We start from the raw sequence: 23,561 nt of genomic DNA, 5'->3' as shown, positions 1-23,561 counted from the left end.
GGGGTGACGGAGACGGGGAGGGGTGTAGGGGAGGGAGGGTGTTAGGGAGACGGGTAGGGGTGTAGGGGAGGGAGGGGGTGACGGAGACGGGGAGGTGTGTAGGGGAGGGAGGGGGTGACGGAGACGGGGAGGGGTGTGGGGGAGGGAGGGGGTGAGGGAGACGGGGAGGGGTGTAGGGGAGGGAGGGGGTGACGGAGACGGGGAGGGGTGTAGGGGAGGGAGGGGGTGAGGGAGAGGGGGAGGGGTGTAGGGGAAGGAGGGGGTGACGGAGACGGGGAGGATGTAGGGGAGGGAGGGGGTGACGGAGATGGGGAGGGGTGTAGGGGAGGGAGGGGGTGACGGAGACGGGGAGGGGTGTAGGGGAGGGAGGGGGTGACGGAGACGGGGAGGGGTGTAGGGGAGGGAGGGGGTGACGGAGACGGGGAAGGGTGTAGGGGAGGGAGGGGTGATGGAGACGGGGAGGGGTGTAGGGGAGGGAGGGGGTGACGGAGACGGGGAGGGGTGTAGGGGAGGGAGGGGGTGACGGAGAAGGGGAGGGGTGTCGGGGAGGGAGGGGGTGACGGAGACCGGGAGGGGTGTCGGGGAGGGAGGGGGTGACGGAGACGGGGAGGGAGGGGGTGACAGAGACGGGGAGGGGTGTAGGGGAGGGAGGGGGTGACGGAGACGGGGAGGGGTGTAGGGGAGGGAGGGGGTGAGGGAGACGGGGAGGGGTGTAGGGGAGGGAGAGGGTGACGGAGACGGGGAGGGGTGAAGGGGAGGGAGAGGGTGACGGAGATGGGGAGGGGTGTAGGGGAGGGAGGGGTTGACGGAGACGGGGAGGGGTGTAGGGGAGGGAGGGGGTGACGGAGATGGGGAGGGGTGTAGGGGAGGGAGGGTGTGAGGGAGACGGGGAGGGGTGTAGGGGAGGGAGGGGGTGACGGAGACGGGGAGGGATGTAGGGGAGGGAGGGGGTGACGGAGACGGGGTGGGGTGTAGGGGAGGGAGGGGGTGACGGAGACGGGGAGGGGTGAAGGGGAGGGAGGGGCTGAGGGAGACGGGGAGGGGTGTAGGGGAGGGAGGGGATGACGGAGACGGGGAGGGGTGTAGGGGAGGGAGGGGATGACGGAGATGGGGAGGGAGGGTTGACGGAGACGGGGAGGGGTGTAGGGGAGGGAGGGGGTGACGGAGACGGGGAGGGGTGTAGGGGAGGGAGGGGGTGATGGAGACGGGGAGGGAGGGGGTGATGGAGACAGGGAGGGGTGTAGGGGAGGGAGGGTGTGACGGAGACGGGGAGGGGTGTAGGGGATGGAGGGGGTGACGGAGACGGGGAGGGGTGTAGGGGAGGGAGGGGGTGACGGAGATGGGGAGGGGTGTAGGGGAGGGAGGGGGTGACGGAGACGGGGAGGGATGTAGGTGAGGGAGGGGGTGACGGAGACGGGGAGGGGTGTAGGGGAGGGAGGGGGTGACGGAGACGGGGAGGGAGGGGGTGATGAGGAGACAGGGAGGGGTGTAGGGGAGTGAGGGTGTGACGGAGACGGGGAGGGGTGAAGGGGAGGGAGGGGCTGAGGGAGACGGGGAGGGGTGTAGGGGAGGGAGGGGGTGACGGAGATGGGGTGGGGTGTAGGGGTGGGAGGGGGTGACGGAGACGGGGAGGGGTGTAGGGGAGGGAGGGGGTGACGGAGACGGGGAGGGGTGTAGGGGATGGAGGGGGTGAGCGAGACGGGGAGGGGTGTAGGGGAGAGAGGGGGTGACAGAGACGGGGAGGGGTGTAGGGGAGGGAGGGTGTGAGGGAGACGGGGAGGGGTGTAGGGGAGGGAGGGGGTGACGGAGATGGGGAGGGGTGTAGGGGAGGGAGGGTGTGAGGGAGACGGGGAGGGGTGTAGGGGAGGGAGGGGGTGACGGAGACGGGGAGGGGTGTAGGGGAGGGAGGGGGTGACGGAGACGGGGTGGGGTGTAGGGGAGGGAGGGGGTGAGGGAGACGGGGAGGGGTGAAGGGGAGAGAGGGGATGACGGAGACGGGGAGGGGTGTAGGGGAGGGAGGGGTGATGGAGACGGGGAGGGGTGTAGGGGAGGGAGGGAGTGACGGAGATGGGGAGGGAGGGGTGACGGAGACGGGGAGGGTTGTAGGGGAGGGAGGGGGTGACGGAGACGGGGAGGGGTGTAGGGGAGGGAGGGTGTGACGAAGACGGGGAGGGGTGAAGGGGAGGGAGGGGCTGAGGGAGACGGGGAGGAGTGTAGGGGAGGGAGGGGGTGACGGAGATGGGGAGGGGTGTAGGGGAGGGAGGGGGTGAGGGAGACGGGGAGGGGTGTAGGGGAGGGAGGGGGTGACGGAGACGGGGAGGGGTGTAGGGGAGGGAGGGGGTGACGGAGATGGGGTGGGGTGTAGGGGAGGGAGGGGGTGACGGAGACGGGGAGGGGTGTAGGGGAGGGAGGGGGTGACGGAGACGGGGAGGGGTGTAGGGGATGGAGGGGGTGAGGGAGACGGGGAGGGGTGTAGGGGAGAGAGGGGGTGACGGAGACGGGGAGGGGTGAAGGGGAGGGAGAGGGTGACGGAGATGGGGAGGGGTGTAGGGGAGGGAGGGGTTGAGGGAGACGGGGAGGGGTGTAGGGGAGGGAGGGGGTGACGGAGATGGGGAGGGGTGTAGGGGAGGGAGGGTGTGAGGGAGACGGGGAGGGGTGTAGGGGAGGGAGGGGGTGACGGAGACGGGGAGGGGTGTAGGGTAGGGAGGGGGTGACGGAGACGGGGAGGGGTGTAGGGGAGGGAGGGGGTGACGGAGACGGGGAGGGGTGAAGGGGAGGGAGGGGGTGAGGGAGACGGGGAGGGGTGTAGGGGAGGGAGGGGGTGACGGAGACGGGGAGGGGTGTAGGGGAGGGAGGGGATGACGGAGATGGGGAGGGAGGGTTGACGGAGACGGGGAGGGGTGTAGGGGAGGGAGGGGGTGACGGAGACGGGGAGGGGTGTAGGGGAGGGAGGGGGTGATGGAGACGGGGAGGGAGGGGGTGATGGAGACAGGGAGGGGTGTAGGGGAGGGAGGGTGTGACGGAGACGGGGAGGGGTGTAGGGGATGGAGGGGGTGTGAAGGAGACGGGGAGGGGTGTAGGGGAGGGAGGGGGTCACGGAGACGGGGAGGGGTGTAGGGGAGGGAGGGGGTGACGGAGACGGGGTGGGGTGTAGGGGAGGGAGGGGGTGAGGGAGACGGGGAGGGGTGAAGGGGAGAGAGGGGATGACGGAGACGGGGAGGGGTGTAGGGGAGGGAGGGGGTGATGGAGACGGGGAGGGGTGTAGGGGAGGGAGGGAGTGACGGAGATGGGGAGGGAGGGGTGACGGAGACGGGGAGGGTTGTAGGGGAGGGAGGGGGTGACGGAGACGGGGAGGGGTGTAGGGGAGGGAGGGGGTGATCGAGACGGGGAGGGGTGAAGGGGAGGGAGGGGCTGAGGGAGACGGGGAGGAGTGTAGCGGAGGGAGGGGGTGACGGAGAGGGGGAGGGGTGTAGGGGAGGGAGGGGGTGAGGGAGACGGGGAGGGGTGTAGGGGAGGGAGGGGGTGACGGAGACGGGGAGGGGTGTAGGGGAGGGAGGGGGTGACGGAGATGGGGAGGGGTGTAGGGGAGGGAGGGGGTGACGGAGACGGGGAGGGGTGTAGGGGAGGGAGGGGGTGACGGAGACGGGGAGGGGTGTAGGGGAGGGAGGGTGTTAGGGAGACGGGTAGGGGTGTAGGGGAGGGAGGGGGTGACGGAGACGGGGAGGTGTGTGGGGGAGGGAAGGGGTGACGGAGACGGGGAGGGATGTGGGGGAGGGAGGGGGTGAGGGAGACGGGGAGGGGTGTAGGGGAGGGAGGGGGTGACGGAGACGGGGAGGGGTGTAGGGGAGGGAGGGGGTGAGGGAGACGGGGAGGGGTGTAGGGGAAGGAGGGGGTGACGGAGACGGGGAGGATGTAGGGGAGGGAGGGGGTGACGGAGATGGGGAGGGGTGTAGGGGAGGGAGGGGGTGACGGAGACGGGGAGGGGTGTAGGGGAGGGAGGGGGTGACGGAGACGGGGAGGGGTGTAGGGGAGGGAGGGGGTGACGGAGACGGGGAAGGGTGTAGGGGAGGGAGGGGTGATGGAGACGGGGAGGGGTGTAGGGGAGGGAGGGGGTGACGGAGACGGGGAGGGGTGTAGGGGAGGGAGGGGGTGACGGAGACGGGGAGGGAGGGGGTGACGGAGACGGGGAGGGGTGTAGGGGAGGGAGGGGGTGACGGAGACGGGGAGGGAGGGGGTGACAGAGACGGGGAGGGGTGTAGGGGAGGGAGGGGGTGACGGAGACGGGGAGGGGTGTAGGGGATGGAGGTGGTGAGGGAGACGGGGAGGGGTGTAGGGGAGAGAGGGGGTGACGGAGACGGGGAGGGGTGAAGGGGAGGGAGAGGGTGACGGAGATGGGGAGGGGTGTAGGGGAGGGAGGGGTTGAGGGAGACGGGGAGGGGATAGGGGAGGGAGGGGGTGACGGAGATGGGGAGGGGTGTAGGGGAGGGAGGGTGTGAGGGAGACGGGGAGGGGTGTAGGGGAGGGAGGGGGTGACGGAGACGGGGAGGGGTGTAGGGGAGGGAGGGGCTGAGGGAGACGGGGAGGGGTGTAGGGGAGGGAGGGGATGACGGAGACGGGGAGGGGTGTAGGGGAGGGAGGGGATGACGGAGATGGGGAGGGAGGGTTGACGGAGACGGGGAGGGGTGTAGGGGAGGGAGGGGGTGACGGAGACGGGGAGGGGTGTAGGGGAGGGAGGGGGTGATGGAGACAGGGAGGGGTGTAGGGGAGGGAGGGGGTGATGGAGACAGGGAGGGGTGTAGGGGAGGGAGGGTGTGACGGAGACGGGGAGGGGTGTAGGGGATGGAGGGGGTGAAGGAGACGGGGAGGGGTGTAGGGGAGGGAGGGGGTGACGGAGATGGGGAGGGAGAGGTGACGGAGACGGGGAGGGATGTAGGTGAGGGAGGGGGTGACGGAGACGGGGAGGGGTGTAGGGGAGGGAGGGGGTGACGGAGACGGGGAGGGAGGGGATGATGGGGACAGGGAGGGGTGTAGGGGAGGGAGGGTGTGACGGAGACGGGGAGGGGTGAAGGGGAGGGAGGGGCTGAGGGAGACGGGGAGGGGTGTAGGGGAGGGAGGGGGTGACGGAGACGGGGAGGGGTGTAGGGGAGGGAGGGGGTGACGGAGATGGGGAGGGAGGGGTGACGGAGACGGGGAGTGGTGTAGGGGAGGGAGGGGTGAGGGAGACGGGGAGGGGTGTAGGGGAAGTGGGGGGTGATGGAGACTGGGAGGGGTGTAGCGGAGGGAGGGGTGATGGAGACGGGGAGGGGTGTAGGGGAGAGAGGGGGTGACGGTGATGGGGAGGGAGGGGGTGACGGAGATGGGGAGGGTTGTAGGGGAGGGAGGGGGTGACAGAGACAGGGAGGGGTGTAGGGGAGGGAGGGGGTGACGGAGACGGGGAGTGGTATAGGGGAGGGAGGGGGTGACAGAGACGGGGAGGGGTGTAGGGGAGGGAGGGGGTGACGGAGACGGGGAGGGGTGTAGGGGAGGGAGGGGGTGACGGAGACCGGGAGGGGTGTAGGGGAGGGAGGGGGTGACGGAGACGGGGAGGGGTGTAGGGGAGGGAGGGGGTGACGGAGACGGGGAGGGGTGTAGGGGAGGGAGGGTGTGAGGTAGACGGGGAGGGGTGTCGGGGAGGGAGGGGGTGACGGAGACGGGGAGGGGTGTAGGGGATGGAGGGGGTGAGGGAGACGGGGAGGGTGTAGGGGAGAGAGGGGGTGACGGAGACGGGGAGGGGTGAAGGGGAGGGAGAGGGTGACAGAGACGGCGAGGGGTGTAGGAGAGGGAGGGGGTGACGGAGACGGGGAGGGGTGTAGAGGATGGAGGGGGTGAGGGAGACGGGGAGGGGTGTAGGGGAGAGAGGGGGTGACGGAGACGGGGAGGGGTGTAGGGGAGGGAGGGTGTGAGGGAGACGGGGAGGGGTGTAGGGGAGGGAGGGGGTGACGGAGATGGGGAGGGGTGTAGGGGAGGGAGGGTGTGAGGGAGACGGGGAGGGGTGTAGGGGAGGGAGGGGGTCACGGAGACGGGGAGGGGTGTAGGGGAGGGAGGGGGTGACGCAGACGGGGTGGGGTGTAGGGGAGGGAGGGGGTGAGGGAGACGGGGAGGGGTGAAGGGGAGGGAGGGGATGACGGAGACGGTGAGGGGTGTAGGGGAGGGAGGGGTGATGGAGACGGGGAGAGGTGTAGGGGAGGGAGGGAGTGACGGAGATGGAGAGGGAGGGGTGACGGAGACGGGGAGGGGTGTAGGGGAGGGAGGGGGTGACGGAGACGGGGAGGGGTGTAGGGGAGGGAGGGGGTGATCGAGACGGGGAGGGGTGAAGGGGAGGGAGGGGCTGAGGGAGACGGGGAGGAGTGTAGGGGAGGGAGGGGGTGACGGAGATGGGGAGGGGTGTAGGGGAGGGAGGGGGTGAGGTAGACGGGGAGGGGTGTAGGGGAGTTAGGGGGTGACGGAGACGGGGAGGGGTGTAGGGGAGGGAGGGGGTGACGGAGATGGGGTGGGGTGTAGGGGAGGGAGGGGGTGACGGAGACGGGGAGGGGTGTAGGGGAGGGAGGGGGTGACGGAGACGGGGAGGGATGTAGGGGAGGGAGGGTGTGAGGGAGACGGGTAGGGGTGTAGGGGAGGGAGGGGGTGACGGAGACGGGGAGGTGTGTGGGGGAGGGAAGGGGTGACGGAGACGGGGAGGGATGTGGGGTAGGGAGGGGTTGACGGAGACGGGGAGGGATGTAGGGGAGGGAGGGGGTGACGGAGACGGGGAAGGGTGTAGGGGAGGAAGGGGTGATGGAGACGGGGAGGGGTGTAGGGGAGGGAGGGGGTGACGGAGACGGGGAGGGGTGTAGGGGAGGGAGGGGGTGACGGAGACGGGGAGGGGTGTAGGGGAGGGAGGGGGTGACGGAGACGGGGAGGGGTGTAGGGGAGGGAGGGGGTGACGGAGACGGGGAGGGAGGGGGTGACGGAGACGGGGAGGGGTGTTGGGGAGGGAGGGGGTGACGGAGACGGGGAGGGGTGTAGGGGATGGAGGGGGTGAGGGAGACGGGGAGGGGTGTAGGGGAGAGAGGGGGTGACGGAGACGGGGAGGGGTGAAGGGGAGGGAGAGGGTGACGGAGATGGGGAGGGGTGTAGGGGAGGGAGGGGTTGAGGGAGACGGGGAGGGGTGTAGGGGAGGGAGGGAGTGACGGAGATGGGGAGGGGTGTAGGGGAGGGAGGGTGTGAGGGAGACGGGGAGGGGTGTAGGGGAGGGAGGGGGTCACGGAGACGGGGAGGGGTGTAGGGGAGGGAAGGGGTGACGGAGACGGGGAGGGGTGTAGGGTAGGGAGGGGGTGACGGAGACGGGGTGGGGTGTAGGGGAGGGAGGGGGTGACGGAGACGGGGAGGGGTGAAGGGGAGGGAGGGGCTGAGGGAGACGGGGAGGGGTGTAGGGGAGGGAGGGGATGACGGAGACGGGGAGGGGTGTAGGGGAGGGAGGGGGTGACGGAGATGGGGAGGGAGGGTTGACGGAGACGGGGAGGGGTGTAGGGGAGGGAGGGGGTGACGGAGACGGGGAGGGGTGTAGGGGAGGGAGGGGGTGATGGAGACGGGGAGGGAGGGGGTGATGGAGACAGGGAGGGGTGTAGGGGACGGAGGGTGTGACGGAGACGGGGAGGGGTGTAGGGGATGGAGGGGGTGAAGGAGACGGGGAGGGGTGTAGGGGAGGGTGGGGTGATGGAGACGGGGAGGGGTGTAGGGGAGGGAGGGGGTGACGGAGATGGGGAGGGAGAGGTGACGGAGACGGGGAGGGATGTACGTGAGGGAGGGGGTGACGGAGACGGGGAGGGGTGTAGGGGAGGGAGGGGGTGACGGAGACGGGGAGGGGGGGGGGTGATGGAGACAGGGAGGGGTGTAGGGGAGTGAGGGTGTGACGGAGACGGGGAGGGGTGAAGGGGAGGGAGGGGGTGAGGGAGACGGGGAAGGGTGTAGAGGAGGGAGGGGGTGACGGAGACGGGGAGGGAGGGGTGATGGAGATGGGGAGGGGTGTAGGGGATGGAGGGGGTGACGGAGACGGGGAGGGGTGAAGGGGAGGGAGGGGCTGAGGGAGACGGGGAAGGGTGTAGGGGAGGGAGGGGTGAGGGAGACGGGGAGGGGTGTAGGGGAGGGAGGGTGTGACGGAGACGGGGAGGGGTGTAGGGGAGGGAGGGGGTGACGGAGATGGGGAGGGAGGGGTGACGGAGACGGGGAGTGGTGTAGGGGAGGGAGGGGGTGACGGAGACGGGGAGGGGTGTAGGGGAGGGAGGGGGTGATGGAGACTGGGAGGGGTGTAGCGGAGGGAGGGGTGATGGAGACGGGGAGGGGTGTAGGGGAGAGAGGGGGTGACGGTGAGGGGAGGGGAGGGAGGGGTGACGGAGATGGGGAGGGTTGTAGGGGAGGGAGGGGGTGACAGAGACAGGGAGGGGTGTAGGGGAGGGAGGGGGTGACGGAGACGGGGAGTGGTATAGGGGAGGGAGGGGGTGACAGAGACGGGGAGTGGTGTAGGGGAGGGAGGGGGTGACGGAGACGGGGAGGGGTGTAGGGGAGGGAGGGGGTGACGGAGACGGGGAGGGGTGTAGGGGAGGGAGGGGGTGACGGAGACTGGGAGGGGTGTAGGGGAGGGAGGGGGCGAGGGGTGTCGGGGAGGGAGGGGGTGACGGAGACGGGGAGGGGTGTAGGGGAGGGAGGGGATGACGGAGACGGGGAGGGGTGTAGGGGAGGGAGGGTGTGAGGTAGACGGGGAGGGGTGTCGGGGAGGGAGGGGGTGGAGGGGTGTAGGGGAGGGAGGGGGTGACGGAGACGGGGTGCGAGGGGGTGATGGAGACGGGGAGGGGTGTAGGGGAGGGAGGGTGTGACGGAGACGGGGTGGGGTGAAGGCGAGGGAGGGGCTGAGGGAGACGGGGAGGGGTGAAGGGGAGGGAGGGGGTGACGGGGACGGGGAGGCGTGTTGGGGAGGGAGGGGGTGACGGAGACGGGGAGGGGTGTCGGGGAGGGATGGGGTGACGGAGACGGGAGGGGTGTAGGGGAGGGAGGGGGTGACGGAGACTGGGAGGGGTGTAGGGGAGGGAGGGGGTGAGGGAGACGGGGAGGGGTGTCGGGGAGGGAGGGGGTGACGGAGACGGGGAGGGGTGTAGGGGAGGGAGGGAGTGACGGAGACGGGGAGGGGTGTAGGGGAGGGAGGGGGTGACGGAGACTGGGAGGGGTGTAGGGGAGGGAGGGTGTGAGGGAGATGGGGAGGGGTGTAGGAGAGGGAGGGGGTGACGGAGACGGGGAGGGGTGTAGGGGAGGGAGGGGGTGACGGAGACGGGGAGGGGTGTCGGGGAGGGAGGGGGTGACGGAGACGGGGAGGGAGGGGGTGATGGAGACGGGGAGGGGTGTCGGGGAGGGAAGGGGTGACGGAGACGGGGAGGGGTGTAGGGGAGGGAGGGGGTGACGGAGACGGGGAGGGAGGGGGTGACGGAGACGGGGAGGGGTGTAGGGGAGGGAGGGGGTGACGGAGACGGGGAGGGAGGGGGTGACGGAGACGGGGAGGGAAGGGGTGACGGAGACGGAGAGGGGTGTAAGGGAGGGAGCGGGTGACGGAGACGGGGAGGGGTGTAGGGGAGGGAGGGGTGACGGAGACGGAGATGGGGAGGGGTGTAGGGGAGGGAGGGGGTGACGGAGACGGGGAGGGATGTGGGGGAGGGAGGGGTTGACGGAGACGGGGAGGGATGTAGGGGAGGGAGGGGGTGACGGAGACGGGGAGGGGTGTAGGGGAGGGAGGGGGTGATGGAGACGGGGAGGGGTGTAGGGGAGGGAGGGGGTGACGGAGACGGGGAGGGGTGTAGGGGAGGGAGGGGGTGACGGAGACGGGGAGGGAGGGGGTGACGGAGACGGGGAGGGGTGTAGGGGAGGGTGGGGTGACGGAGACGGGGAGGGAGGGGGTGACAGAGACGGGGAGGGGTGTAGGGGAGGGAGGGGGTGACGGAGACGGGGAGGGGTGTAGGGGATGGAGGGGGTGAGGGAGACGGGGAGGGGTGTAGGGGAGAGAGGGGGTGACGGAGACGGGGAGGGGTGAAGGGGAGGGAGAGGGTGACTAAGATGGGGAGGGGTGTAGGGGAGGGAGGGGTTGAGGGAGACGGGGAGGGGTGTAGGGGAGGGAGGGGGTGACGGAGATGGGGAGGGGTGTAGGGGAGGGAGGGTGTGAGGGAGACGGGGAGGGGTGTAGGGGAGGGAGGGGTTCACGGAGACGGGGAGGGGTGTAGGGTAGGGAGGGGGTGACGGAGACGGGGTGGGGTGTAGGGGAGGGAGGGGGTGACGGAGACGGGGAGGGGTGAAGGGGAGGGAGGGGCTGAGGGAGACGGGGAGGGGTGTAGGGGAGGGAGGGGATGACGGAGACGGGGAGGGGTGTAGGGGAGGGAGGGGGTGACGGAGATGGGGAGGGAGGGGTGACGGAGACGGGGAGGGGTGTAGGGGAGGGAGGGGGTGACGGAGACGGGGAGGGGTGTAGGGGAGGGAGGGGGTGATGGAGACGGGGAGGGAGGGGGTGATGGAGACAGGGAGGGGTGTAGGGGAGGGAGGGTGTGACGGAGACGGGGAGGGGTGAAGGGGAGAGAGGGGCTGAGGGAGACGGGGAGGGGTGTAGGGGAGAGAGGGGGTGAAAGAGACGGGGAGGGGTGTAGGGGAGGGAGGGGGTGACGGAGACGGGGAGTGAGGGTGTGACGGAGACGGGGAGGGGTGAAGGGGAGGGAGGGGCTGAGGGAGACGGGGAGGGGTGTAGGGGAGGGAGTGGGTGACGGAGACAGGGAGGGGTGTAGGGGAGAGAGGGGGTGACGGAGACGGGGAGGAGTGTAGGGGAGGGAGGGTGTGACGGAGATGGGGAGGGAGGGGTGACGGAGACGGGGAGTGGTGTAGGGGAGGGAGGGGTGAGGGAGACGGGGAGGGGTGTAGGGGAGGGAGGGGGTGACCGAGACTGGGAGGGGTGTAGCGGAGGGAGGGGTGATGGAGACGGGGAGGGGTGTAGGGGAGAGAGGGTGTGACGGTGATGGGGAGGGAGGGGGTGACGGAGATGGGGAGGGTTGTTGGGGAGGGAGGGGGTGACAGAGACAGGGAGGGGTGTAGGGGAGGGAGGGGGTGACGGAGACGGGGAGGGGTATAGGGGAGGGAGGGGGTGACAGAGACGGGGAGGGGTGTAGGGGAGGGAGGGGGTGACGGAGACGGGGAGGGGTGTAGGGGAGGGAGGTGGTGACGGAGACTGGGAGGGGTGTAGGGGAGGGATGGGGTGACGGAGACGGGAGGGGTGTAGGGGAGGGAGGGGGTGACCGAGACTGGGAGGGGTGTAGGGGAGGGAGGGGGTGAGGGAGACGGGGAGGGGTGTCGGGGAGGGAGGGGGTGACGGAGACGGGGAGGGGTGTAGGGGAGGGAGGGAGTGACGGAGACGGGGAGGGTTGTAGGGGAGGGAGGGGGTGACGGAGACTGGGAGGGGTGTAGGGGAGGGAGGGTGTGAGGGAGATGGGGAGTGGTGTCGGGGAGGGGGTGACGGAGACGGGGAGGGAGGGGGTGATGGAGACGGGGAGGGGTGTCGGGGAGGGAAGGGGTGACGGAGACGGGGAGGGGTGTAGGGGAGGGAGGGGGTGACGGAGACGGGGAGGGAGGGGGTGATGGAGACGGGGAGGGGTGTCGGGGAGGGAGGGGGTGACGGAGACGGGGAGGGGTGTAGGGGAGGGAGCGGGTGACGGAGACGGGGAAGGGTCTAGGGGAGGGAGAGGTTGACGGAGACGGAGTGGGGTGTCGGGGAGGGAGGGGGTGACGGAGACGGGGAGGGGTGTAGGGGAGGGAGGGTGTGACGGAGACGGGGAGGGAGGGGGTGATGGAGACGGGGTGTCGGGGAGGGAAGGGGTGACGGAGACGGGGAGGGGTGTAGGGGAGGGAGGGGTGACGGAGACGGGGAGGGGTGTAGGGGAGGGAGGGGGTGATGGAGACGGGGAGGGGTGTCGGGGAGGGAAGGGGTGACGGAGACGGGGAGGGGTGTAGGGGAGGGAGCGGGTGACGGAGACGGGGAGGGGTGTAGGGGAGGGAGGGGTTGACGGAGACGGAGTGGGGTGTCGGGGAGGGAGGGGGTGACGGAGACGTGGAGGGGTGTAGGGGAGGGAGGGTGTGACGGAGACGGGGAGGGAGGGGGTGACGGAGACGGGGTGGGGTGTAGGGGAGGGAGCGGGTGACGGAGACGGGGAGGGGTGTAGGGGAGGGAGGGGGTGATGGAGACGGGGAGGGGTGTAGGGGAGGGAGGGGGTGACGGAGACGGGGAGGGGTGTAGGGGAGGGAGCGGGTGACGGAGACGGGGAGGGGTGTAGGGGAGGGAGGGGGTGACGGAGACGGGGAGGGGTGTCGGGGAGGGAAGGGGTGACGGAGACGGGGAGGAGTGTAGGGGAGGGAGCGGGTGACGGAGACGGGGAAGGGTGTAGGGGAGGGAGGGGTTGACGGAGACGGGGAGAGATGTAGGGGAGGGAGCGGGTGACGGAGACGGGGAGGGAGGGGGTGATGGAGACGGGGAGGGGTGTCGGGGAGGGAAGGGGTGACGGAGACGGGGAGGGGTGTAGGGGAGGGAGCGGGTGACGGAGACGGGGAGGGGTGTAGGGGAGGGAGGGGGTGATGGAGACGGGGAGGGGTGTCGGGGAGGGAAGGGGTGACGGAGACGGGGAGGAGTGTAGGGGAGGGAGCGGGTGACGGAGACGGGGAAGGGTGTAGGGGAGGGAGGGGTTGACGGAGACGGAGTGGGGTGTCGGGGAGGGAGCGGGTGACGGAGACGGGGAGGGGTGTAGGGGAGGGAGGGTGTGACGGAGACGGGGAGGGAGGGGGTGACGGGGAGGGGTGTCGGGGAGGGAGGGGGTGACGGAGACGGGGAGGGGTGTAGGGGAGGGAGCGGGTGACGGAGACGGGGAGGGGTGTAGGGGAGGGAGGGGGTGATGGAGACGGGGAGGGGTGTCGGGGAGGGAAGGGGTGACGGAGACGGGGAGGAGTGTAGGGGAGGGAGCGGGTGACGGAGACGGGGAAGGGTGTAGGGGAGGGAGGGGTTGACGGAGACGGAGTGGGGTGTCGGGGAGGGAGGGGGTGACGGAGACGTGGAGGGGTGTTGGGGAGGGAGGGGGTGACGGAGATGGGGTGGGGTGTAGGGGAGGGAGGGGGTGACGGAGACGGGGAGGGGTGTAGGGGAGGGAGCGGGTGACGGAGACGGGGAGGGGTGTAGGGGAGGGAGGGGGTGATGGAGACGGGGAGGGGTGTAGGGGAGGGAGGGGGTGACGGAGACGGGGAGGGGTGTAGGGGAGGGAGCGGGTGACGGAGACGGGGAGGTGTGTAGGGGAGGGAGGGTGTGACGGAGACGGGAAAGGGTGTAGGGGAGGGAGGGGGTGAGGGAGACGGGGAGGGGTGTGGGGAGGGAGGGGGTGACGGAGACGGGGAGGGGTGTAGGTGAGGGAGGGGGTGACGGAGACGGGGAGGGGTGTAGGGGAGGGAGGGGGTGACGGAGACGGGGAGGGAGGGGGTGACGGAGACGGGGAGGGGTGTAGGGGAGGGAGCGGGTGACGGAGACGGGGAGGGGTGCAGGGGAGGGAGGGGGTGATGGAGACGGGGAGGGGTGTAGGGGAGGGAGGGGGTGACGGAGACGGGGAGGGGTGTAGGGGATGGAGCGGGTGACGGAGACGGGGAGGGGTGTAGGGGAGGGAGGGGGTGATGGAGACGGGGAGGGGTGTAGGGGAGGGAGGGGGTGACGGAGACGGGGAGGAGTGTAGGGGAGGGAGCGGGTGACGGAGACGGGGAAGGGTGTAGGGGAGGGAGGGGTTGACGGAGACGGAGTGGGGTTTCGGGGAGGGAGGGGGTGACGGAGACGGGGAGGGGTGTTGGGGAGGGAGCGGGTGACGGAGACGGGGAAGGGTGTAGGGGAGGGAGGGGTTGACGGAGACGGAGTGGGGTTTCGGGGAGGGAGGGGGTGACGGAGACGGGGAGGGGTATTTTCCCTTCCTACCTCTGACTGACTGCCCTTACAGCGGGGAGTTTTGAAAAGAGCCACTGCCTCTCCTGGGCCCCGAGGAGGCCATTGAGCGTCTCGGAGCCTTGGAAATGGTTGACGGCAATGTCCAGACTCTGCAGGTAGGAGGCCTCTGAACTGATCAGCTCAAACTTCACCTGGAGGGGGGCCCGGGAGGGGTGGGAGGGTAGGGAGGGGGAAGAGGGGGGAGTTGGGGAGAGAGAGAGGAAAGGGGGGAGCGATCGGAGGGAAGAGAGAGGGGTCCGGGTTAATTGGAGATCTCTTCTCCCATGTTCCCTCCCGTCCTTGCCTCGCCCCTCGCACCCTTAACGTCAATCTGGCCTCTCCCCTACCTCATTACCTCATCCTCCCCCCCTCCCTGAGGGAAACCCTGCAGAACACCCCCTCCCCGTCCCTCCCTTCCCCACTCTCTATCCCCTCCGCACCGACGACCTCCCCCTCGCCTCCTCCCGCCCCTCCAGCCTCTCCCCCGTCCCTACTCTGCACCCACACCCTCTCCCCTCCCTGGTTCGGGATCAGCGAGCTCTGGGGTCGCGCCCACAGCATCTCGGAGGAGGGGGGGGTGCGCAGCCAGGAGCCGTGAGACGTATCGGTACCGACTGCGCGGGAAGAAAAGGGAAAGAGGTCCTGAAGAGCGAGTTCGGAGAGACAGGCCTAAAGCTGAGAAGCAGGACCGCCAGGGTAGTGATTTCTCGACCGCTGCCTGCGCCATGGGCCAGTGAGGGCAGGAACAGGGGGATCTGCCGGGTGAACGCGCGGCTTTAACTCAATACGCAAAACGGTCGAGATAATCACTCAAATGGAGGAGGGAGGGGAAGATGGCGGTTCGCGCGGCCGTCCCGAATGATATCCATTATGTGTAACTGGGGGGCCGTGCACAATCCTGATTTGATGGAGACGGACGTGAGAAGCACCGAGGAACGCCTGGAGAAACTTCTGAAATGCCCGCTTCACTGCCGCTGCTACTGTGCGTCGAGAATCTCCGGAGGGGAAGGCCCCGAGTCCTCGGCTTTGCCTGTCGCCTGTTGCCGGGGCCGGGGTCGAAGAGCTCGGCAGAGATGGTGCTCGGTGTCGGAGAGCTGGTCGGAGGCTCAGAGTTTTCCGGACGGACTCGGAGTCGGACCGTGGTCGGATGCTTCCGGGATGCTGCATCGGCAAGTTTGCTGGAAGCTCACGGCGGGGAGAGTTTCTCTTCCTTCTCCGTCTGCGTGAGATGATGAGGCTATCGGGAGACTTTGAGACTTTTTTTAACTGTGCCCATGGTCTGTTCTTCATCGTAACTACATGTTATAATTATGTGGTTTTTGTCAGTTTTTAAGTCGGTTCGTCATGTGTTTCTGTGATATCACTCTGGACAAACATTGTATGTAAGTAAAAGCATCCGTTAGTCTTGCGAGACCATGGATCTGCGCCTGGAAAGTCTTCACTGGGCAAGGTTGTATGGAAGATGGGCAGTTGCCCATGCTGCAAGTCTCCCCTCTCCACGCCACCGATATTGCCCAAGGGAAGGGCATTAGCACCCATACAGCTTGGCACCGGTGTCGTCGCAGAGCACTGTGTGGTTAAGTTCCTTGCTCAAGGACACAACACGCTGCCTCGGCCAAGGCTCGAACTCACGACCTTCAGATCACTAGTCCAATGCCTTAACCACTTGGCCACGTGCCCACGTTGTATCATTTCTTAACTCATGCATTACTAAATGACAATAAAAGAGGACTGAGTGTCCTCATAATCTAAACTAATATCAAAAATACCTTACCAATATTTATCTAAAAGAGGGCAAGACCAAAACATATGTGTCAGAGAGGCCACCTCAGAATTACATCTGTCACACATCTGATCTACATGTCGGCAAACAACACACACCAAAGTTGCTGGCGAAACGTCGACTGTACCTCTTCCTAGAGATGCTGCCTGGCCTGCTGCGTTCCACCAGAAACTTTGATGTGTGTTGCTTGAATTTCCAACATCTGCAGAATTCCTCGTGTTTGCGTTATATGTCGGGAAAAACAGTTTTGCGTGTTAATTTAAAACCTCACCCTATTACTGCAATTTTTGGATTACCAGAGATAGACGTCGGTCGTTTAACCCTTTCCGGTTTGCTGTTTGATCGTATTTGTCACACTCATAGCTGAAAGATCCATCTCACTTAAATGGAAATCTTCTGATCCTCCTACCACTTTTCAATGGTTTTCTCAAACTATATTATGTTTAAACCTGGAAAAAATCTAGGAGCGGTATAACCATATAACAAATCCAGCACGGAAACAGGCCATCTCGGCCCTTCTAGTCTGTGCCGAACTCTAACTCTCACCCAGTCCCACCGACCTGCACTCAGCCCATAACCGTCCATTCCTTTCCTGTCCATATATCTATCCAATTTAACTTTAAACGACAACATCGAACCTGCCCCAACCACTTCTCATTCCACACAGCCACCACTCTCTGAGTAAAGAAGTTCCCCCTCGTGTTACCCCTAAACTTTTGCCCTTTAACTCTCAACTCATGTCCTCTTGTTTGAATCTCCCCCACTCCCAATGGAAAAAGCCTATCCACGTCAACTCTATCTATTCCCCTTGTAATTTTAAACACCTCTATCAAGTCCCCCCTCAACCTTCTGCGCTCCAAAGAATAAAGACCCAACTTGTTCAACCTTTCTCTGTAACTTAGGAGATGAAACCCAGGTAACAGTCTAGTAAATCTTTTCTGTACTCTCTCTATTTTGTTGACATCTTTCCTATAATTCGGTGACCAGAACTTTTTTTTATATAGATTATGAAGACATGCAGTCCTCTTTTATTGTCATTTAGTAATGCATGCCTTAAGAAATGATACCATGTTCCTCCGCTGTGATATCACAAAACACAGGACAGACCAAGACTGTAAAAACTGACAAAACCACATAATTATAACATATAGTTACAACAGTGCAACAATACCATAACTTGATGAAGAAGTCTGTGAGCACAGTAAAAAGTTCAAAGTCTCTCAAATGTCCCACATCTCACGCAGACGGGAGAAGGAAGAAAATCTCTCCCTGCCACGCCCAACCACAGTCCGACTCTGAGTCATCCGAAAACTTCGAGCTCTGATCAGCTCTCCGACACCGAGTACTGAGTGATCCCTGCCGAACGATTCGACCTCCTTCTCGGTCGCCAACAGCAGGCAAAGCCGGGGATTTTGAGGCCTACTCTCCGGAAGATTCCCGATCACGCAGTAACGACAGCAGCGGACGGGCGTTTCAGAAATTTCTCCAGATGTTCCTCTGTGCTTTCACGTCCGTCTCCGTCAAATCAGAATTGTCCACGGCCCCTACTTAACAGATACGATATCATTTTTCACCGGAGGGCTGCGCACGCGTGGGGCGCTGCTCTCTCTCCTCCCGCCGAGTTTTGAGCTGTACACAATACTCCAAATTTTGAGCTGAACTGGACACGATACTCCAAATTTGGCCTCACCAATGCCTTGTACAATTTCAACATTACATCCCAACTCCTATACTCAATGCTCTGATTAATAAAGGCCAGCAAACCAAAAGCTTTCTTCACCACCCTATCCACATGAGATTCCACCTTCAGGGAACTATGCACCATTATTCCTAGATCCCTCTGTTCTACTGCATTCTTCAATGCCCAACCATTTACCATGTATGTCCTATTTTGATTAGTCCTACCAAAATGTAGCACCTCATGTTTATCAGCATTAAACTCCATCTGCCATCTTTCAGCCCACTCTTCCAACTGGCCTAAATCTCTCGGCAAGCTTTGAAAACCTACTTCATTATCCACAACTCCACCTATCTTAGTATCATCTGCATACTTACTCATCCAATTTACCACCCCGTCGTCCAGATCATTAATGTATTGTTATGTATATTAATCTGAAACTTAATACAAAGATTGAAAAAGAAAGATGAATGCCAGGCTTCGGGTTCTTGGATCATTGGGATCTCTTCCGGGGGAGGTTTGACCTGTTCAAAAGTGACGGGTTGCAGCCGAACCCGAGGGGGACCAATATTCTCGCGGGCAGGTTTGTTAGAGCTGTTGGGGAGGGTTTAAACTAATCCGGCGGGGGGTTAGAAAAAGGAGTGAAGGAACTCAGGAAAGGACGGACGGTCAGAAAGTAAAGATAGCGTGCAGTCAGACTGCCAGGAAGGGCAGGCAGGTGATGGGACTTAGTTGCAACCAGTAGCCTGGGTATCAAATCAATAGGGATGCAGTCAGAAAGGAGAGCAAATAGGTGTTGTATCTAAATGCGCGTAGTATCAGAAATGAGGTGGACGATCTTGTTGCACCATTACAGATTGCCGGGAACGATGTTGTGACCCTCACTGAATCGCGGCTGAAGGATCGTGGTTGTAGTTGGGAGCTGAATGTCCAAGTTCAGACAGTGTAGAGGATTGTCGAAGATTGCAGAGAGACACTGAGAGGATGTAGGAGTGGGCTGGGAAGTGGCAGATGGAGTTCAACCCGGAGAAGTGTGAGGTGGTACACTTTGGAAGGACAAACTCCAAGGCAGAGTACAAAGTAAATGGCAGGATACTTGGTAGTGTGGAGGAGCAGAGGGATCTGGGGGTACATGTCCACAGATCCCTGAAAGTTGCCTCACAGGTGGATAGGGTAGTTAAGAAAGCTTATGGGGTGTTAGCTTTCATAAGTTGAGGGATAGAGTTTAAGAGTCGCGATGTAATGATGCAGCTCTATAAAACTCTGGTCAGGCCACACTTGGAGTACTGTGTCCAGTTCTGGTCACCTCACTATAGGAAGGATGTGGAAGCATTGGAAAGAGTATAGAGGAGATTTACCAGGATGCTGCCTGGTTTAGAGGGTATGGATTATGATCAGAGATTAAGGGAGCTAGGGCTTTACTCTTTGGAGAGAAGGAGGATGAGAGGAGACATGATAGAGGTGTACAAGATAATAAGAGGAATAGATCGAGTGGACAGCCAGCACCTCTTCCCCAGGGCACCACTGCTCAATACAAGAGGACATGGCTTTAAGGTAAGGGGTGGGAAGTTGAAGGGGGATATTAGAGGAAGGTTTTTTACTCAGAGAGTGGTTGGTGCGTGGAATGCACTGCCTGAGTCAGTGGTGGAGGCAGATACACTAGTGAAGTTTAAGAGACTACTAGACAGGTATATGGAGGAATTTAAGGTGGGGGGTTACATGGGAGACAGGGTTTGAGGGTCGGCACAACATTGTGGGCCGAAGGGCCTGTACTGTGCTGTACTATTCTATGTTCGATGTTACACGTTACATTAGAGGGATATGAAGGTAGGCAGAGGGGGTGGTGTGGCTGTACTGGTAAAGAATAGCATCCAGTCAGTAGGAAGATGTGACACAGGATCGGAAGATCCTTGTAGGTTGAGTTAAGAAACTGCAAGGGTAAAAGGACCCTAATGGCAGTTATATACAGGCCTCCCAACAGTGGCTGGGATGTGGACCACAGGTTACAACAGGAAATCGAAAAGGTGTGTCAAAAGGGCAATGTTATGGTAGTCATGGGTGATTTCAATATGCAGGTCCATTGGGAAAATCAGTTTGGTGACAGATCTCAAGAGAGTGAGTTTGTTGAATGCCTAAGAGATAGCTTTTTGGAGCAGTTTGTCATTGTGTCTACTAGGGGATCAGCTATACAGGATCCTTTTTAATAATAGGCATCCATTAGTCTTGCGAGACCACGGATCTGCGCCTGGAAAGTCAGGCCTGGACGAGGTTGTATGGAAGACGGGCAGTTGCCCATGCTGCAAGTCTCCCCTCTCCACGCCACCGATGTTGTCCGAGGGAAGGGCATTAGGACCCATACAGCTTGGCACTGGTGTCGTCGCAGAGCAATGTGTGGTTAAGTGCCTTGCTCAAGGACACAACACGCTGCCTCGGCCGGGGCTCGAACCAGCGACCTTCAGATCACTAGACTGACGCCTTAACCGCTTGGCCGCGTGCCAATACTGGATTGGGTGTGATGTAATGAACCGGAGGTGATTAGGGAGCTTAAGGTAAAGGAACCTTTAGGAGTCAGTGATCACAATATGATTGAGTTCAACTTGAAATTTGACAGGGAGAAAGTAAAGTCTGACGTAGCAGTATTTCAGTGGAGTAAGGGAAATTACAGCGGTATGAGAGAGGCGTTGGCCAAAGTAAATCGGAAGGAGCTGCTGGCAGAGTTGACAGTAGAGCAGCAATGGCGTGAGTTTCTGGGGAAAATGAGGAAGGTGCAGGATAGATGTATTCCAAAGACGAAGAAATGTGCAGACTATTTTCTCAACGGGGAGAAAATCCAAAACTCTGAGATGCAAGGGGACTTGGGAGTCCCTGTGCAGAACACCCTAGAGGTTAACTTGCAGGTTCAGTTGGTGGTGAGGCAGGCAAATTCAATGCTAGCATTCATTTCAAGAGGTCTAGACCAGCGGTCCCCAACCACCGGGCCGCGGAGCATGTGCTACCGGGCCGTGAGGAAACGATATGAGTCAGCCGCACCTCCTCCTCATTCCCTGTCACGCACTGTTGAACTTAAACACCGGTGTTGCCAACTGTCCCGTATTAGCCGGGACATCCCGTACGTTGGGCTAAATTGGTTTCTCCCATACGGGACCGCCCTCGTCCCGTATTTCCCCCCGCTAAGGTAGAGCGTTCCTGTGAAACCTTTCGTGCCGAAATGGCGTAAGGCGAAGAAGGGATTACCATTAGTTTATATGGGGATCCCAGACCCAAAAAATAACCAAACAAATCATAGCAAATGACACATAAAACCGAAAATAAGTAACACTAACATATAGTAAAAGCAGGAATGATATGATAAGTACACAGCCTATATAAAGTAGAAATAATGTATGCACAGTATAGTCGGGAAGATGAAGCCGAAACTGATTTGTGGGGAAAAAAAATCAGCGCGTCACGCATGTGCACGCAGGTGCCCGTGCAGGACTTCATGGTCATGGTAGTCCTTCTCGGGGTAAACACAAGCGTCCCGTCAACACACACAAAACGCAGCAGGCCAGGCGGCATCTATAGGAAGAGGTACAGTCGACGTTCCGGGCCGGGACCCTCCGTCAGGATTTGACCGCTACTTTTCTCCCTTATTTGGGAGTGAGGAAGTTGGCGACCCTAACTGTAAAAGACGTGCTGAGGTGAGTTTAACCCTACTTGAAGGCCCCCCCACCCCCCCCGGGTCAGCTGGTCCGCAAGAATATTGTCAATATTAAACCGGTCCGTAGTGCAAAAAAGGTTGGGGACCCCTGATCTAGAATACAAAAGCAGGGATGTGATGTTGAGTCTTTATAAGGCACTGGTGAGGCCTCACCTTGACTGTTGTGAACAGTTTTGGGCCCCTCGTCTTAGAAAAGACGTGCTGGCATTGGGGAGGGTCCAGAGGAGGTTCACAAGGATGATTTCGGGAATGAAAGGGTTACCGTACGAGGAACGTTTGATGGCTCTGGGTCTGTACTCGCTGGAATTCAGAAGGATGAGGGGGGGAATCTCATTGAAACCTTTCAAATGTTGAAAGGCCCAGACAGAGCAGATGTGGAAAGGTTGTTTCCCGTGGTGGGGGAGTCTAGGACACGAGGGCACAGGGGTGTCCATTTAAAACAGAGATGCGGAGAACTCTCTTCCGCCAGGGGGTGGTGAATTGGTGGAATTTGTTGCCACGGGCAGCCGTGGAGGCCGGGTCGTTGGGTGCAGTTAAGGCAGAGACTGACAGGTTCCCGATTGGACAAAGGTTACGGGGTGAAGGCCAGGGGAGTGGGGCTGAGGAGGGAGGTAAAAGGTCAGGCACGATTGAACGGTGGAGCAGACTCGATGGGACTTGGACCAGCTGGAAAAATGGGCTGAAAAATGGCAGATGGAGTTTAATACTGACAAGTGTGAGGTATTGCACGTTGGAAGGACAAACCAACGTAGAACATACAGGGTTAATGGTAAGGCACTGAGGAGTGCAGTGGAACAGAGGGATCTGGGAATACAGATACAAAATTCCCTAAAAGTGTCGTCACAGGGAGATAGGGTCGTAAAGAGAGCTTTTGGTACATTGGCCTTTATTAATCAAAGTTTTGAGTATAAGAGCTGGAATGTTATGATGAGGTTGTATAAGGCATTGGTGAGGCCGAATCTGGAGTATTGTGTTCAGTTTTGGTCACCAAATTACAGGAAGGATATTAATAAGGTTGAAAGAGTGCAGAGAAGGTTTACAAGGATGTTGCCGGGACTTGAGAAACTCAGTTACAGAGAAAGGTTGAATAGGTTAGGACTTTATTCCCTGGAGCGTAGAAGAATGAGGGGAGATTTGATAGAGGTATATAAAATTATGATGGGTATAGATAGAGTGAATGCAAGCAGGCTTTTTCCACTGAGGCAAGGGAAGAAAAAAACCAGAGGACATGGGTTAAGGGTGAGGGGGAAAAGTTTAAAGGGAACATTGGGGGGGGCTTCTTCACACAGAGAGTGGTGGGAGTGTGGAATGAGCTGCCAGAAGAGGTGGTAAATGCGGGTTCTTTTTTAACATTTAAGAATAAATTGGACAGATACATGGATGGGAGGTTTATGGAGGGATATGGTCCGTGTGCAGGTCAGTGGGACTAGGCAGAAAATGGTTCGGCACAGCCAAGAAGGGCCGAAAGGCCTGTTTCTGTGCTGTAGTTTCTATGGTTTCTATGGATCTATGGTTGAATGGCCTCACTCTGCTCCCATTTCCCATGGTCTCATCCAGCTTCCCTCCCCTCTCCCTGTCACCTCTTCCTTTCCCTCCCCCACCTCTCCTCATTATCCCTCCCTCCTCCCCTCCCTCCTCCTCTCCCTCCTCCCTTGCCCGCTCCCCTCCTCCCTCGCCCCCCCACCCTCCCCGTCGCCCCCTCCCTCCTCCCTCGCCCCCCGCCCTCCCCGTCGCCCCCTCCCCTCCTCCCTCGCCCCTGCCCTCCCCGTCACTTACCTCCCTTGCCCCCTCCCCTCCTCCCTCGCCCCCCGCCCTCCCCGTCACTTACCTCCCTTGCCCCTTCCCCTCCTCCGTCGCCCCCTCCCCTCCTCCCTCGCCCCTCGCCCTCCCCGTCGCCCCCTCCCTCCTCCCTCGCCCCCCGCCCTCCCCGTCGCCCCCTCCCTCCTCCCTCGCCCCCCGCCCTCCCCGTCGCTCACCTCCCTTGCCCCCTCCCCTCCTCCCTCGCCCCTCGCCCTCCCCGTCGCTTACCTCCCTTGCCCCCTCCCCTCCCCGTCGCCCCTCCCTCGCCCCCTCCCATCCTCCCTCTCCCCTCGCCCTCCCCGTCGCCCCCTCCCTCCTCCCTCGCCCCCCGCCCTCCCCGTCGCTCACCTCCCTTGCCCCCTCCCCTCCTCCCTCGCCCCTCGCCCTCCCCGTCGCTTACCTCCCTTGCCCCCTCCCCTCCCCGTCGCCCCTCCCTCACCCTCTCCCCTCCTCCCTTGCCCCACGCCCTCCCCGTCGCCCCCTCCCTCCTCCCTCGCCCCCCGCCCTCCCCGTCGCTCACCTCCCTTGCCCCCTCCCCTCCTCCCTCGCCCCTCGC

At 62.9% G+C, this 23,561-nt stretch overlaps 1 protein-coding gene across 1 annotated transcript in view; it reads right to left on the bottom strand.

The window, feature by feature from the left end:
- LOC134340209 (aggrecan core protein-like) overlaps positions 1-23,561 on the bottom strand; it is a 166,713-nt gene that overhangs the window by 42,225 nt on the left and 100,927 nt on the right. Inside the window, exon 7 of the mRNA XM_063037185.1 lies at positions 14,036-14,196. Within this exon, the coding sequence (XP_062893255.1) occupies positions 14,036-14,196 (161 nt within the window). The remainder of the gene's footprint in view (positions 1-14,035; positions 14,197-23,561) is intronic.

This window comes from Mobula hypostoma, chromosome X1 (assembly GCF_963921235.1).
Source record: "Mobula hypostoma chromosome X1, sMobHyp1.1, whole genome shotgun sequence".
Classification (NCBI taxonomy): domain Eukaryota; kingdom Metazoa; phylum Chordata; class Chondrichthyes; order Myliobatiformes; family Myliobatidae; genus Mobula; species Mobula hypostoma.
The sequence above is the reverse complement of the archived record's forward strand: the minus strand, read 5'-3'. Positions and strand labels throughout refer to the sequence as shown.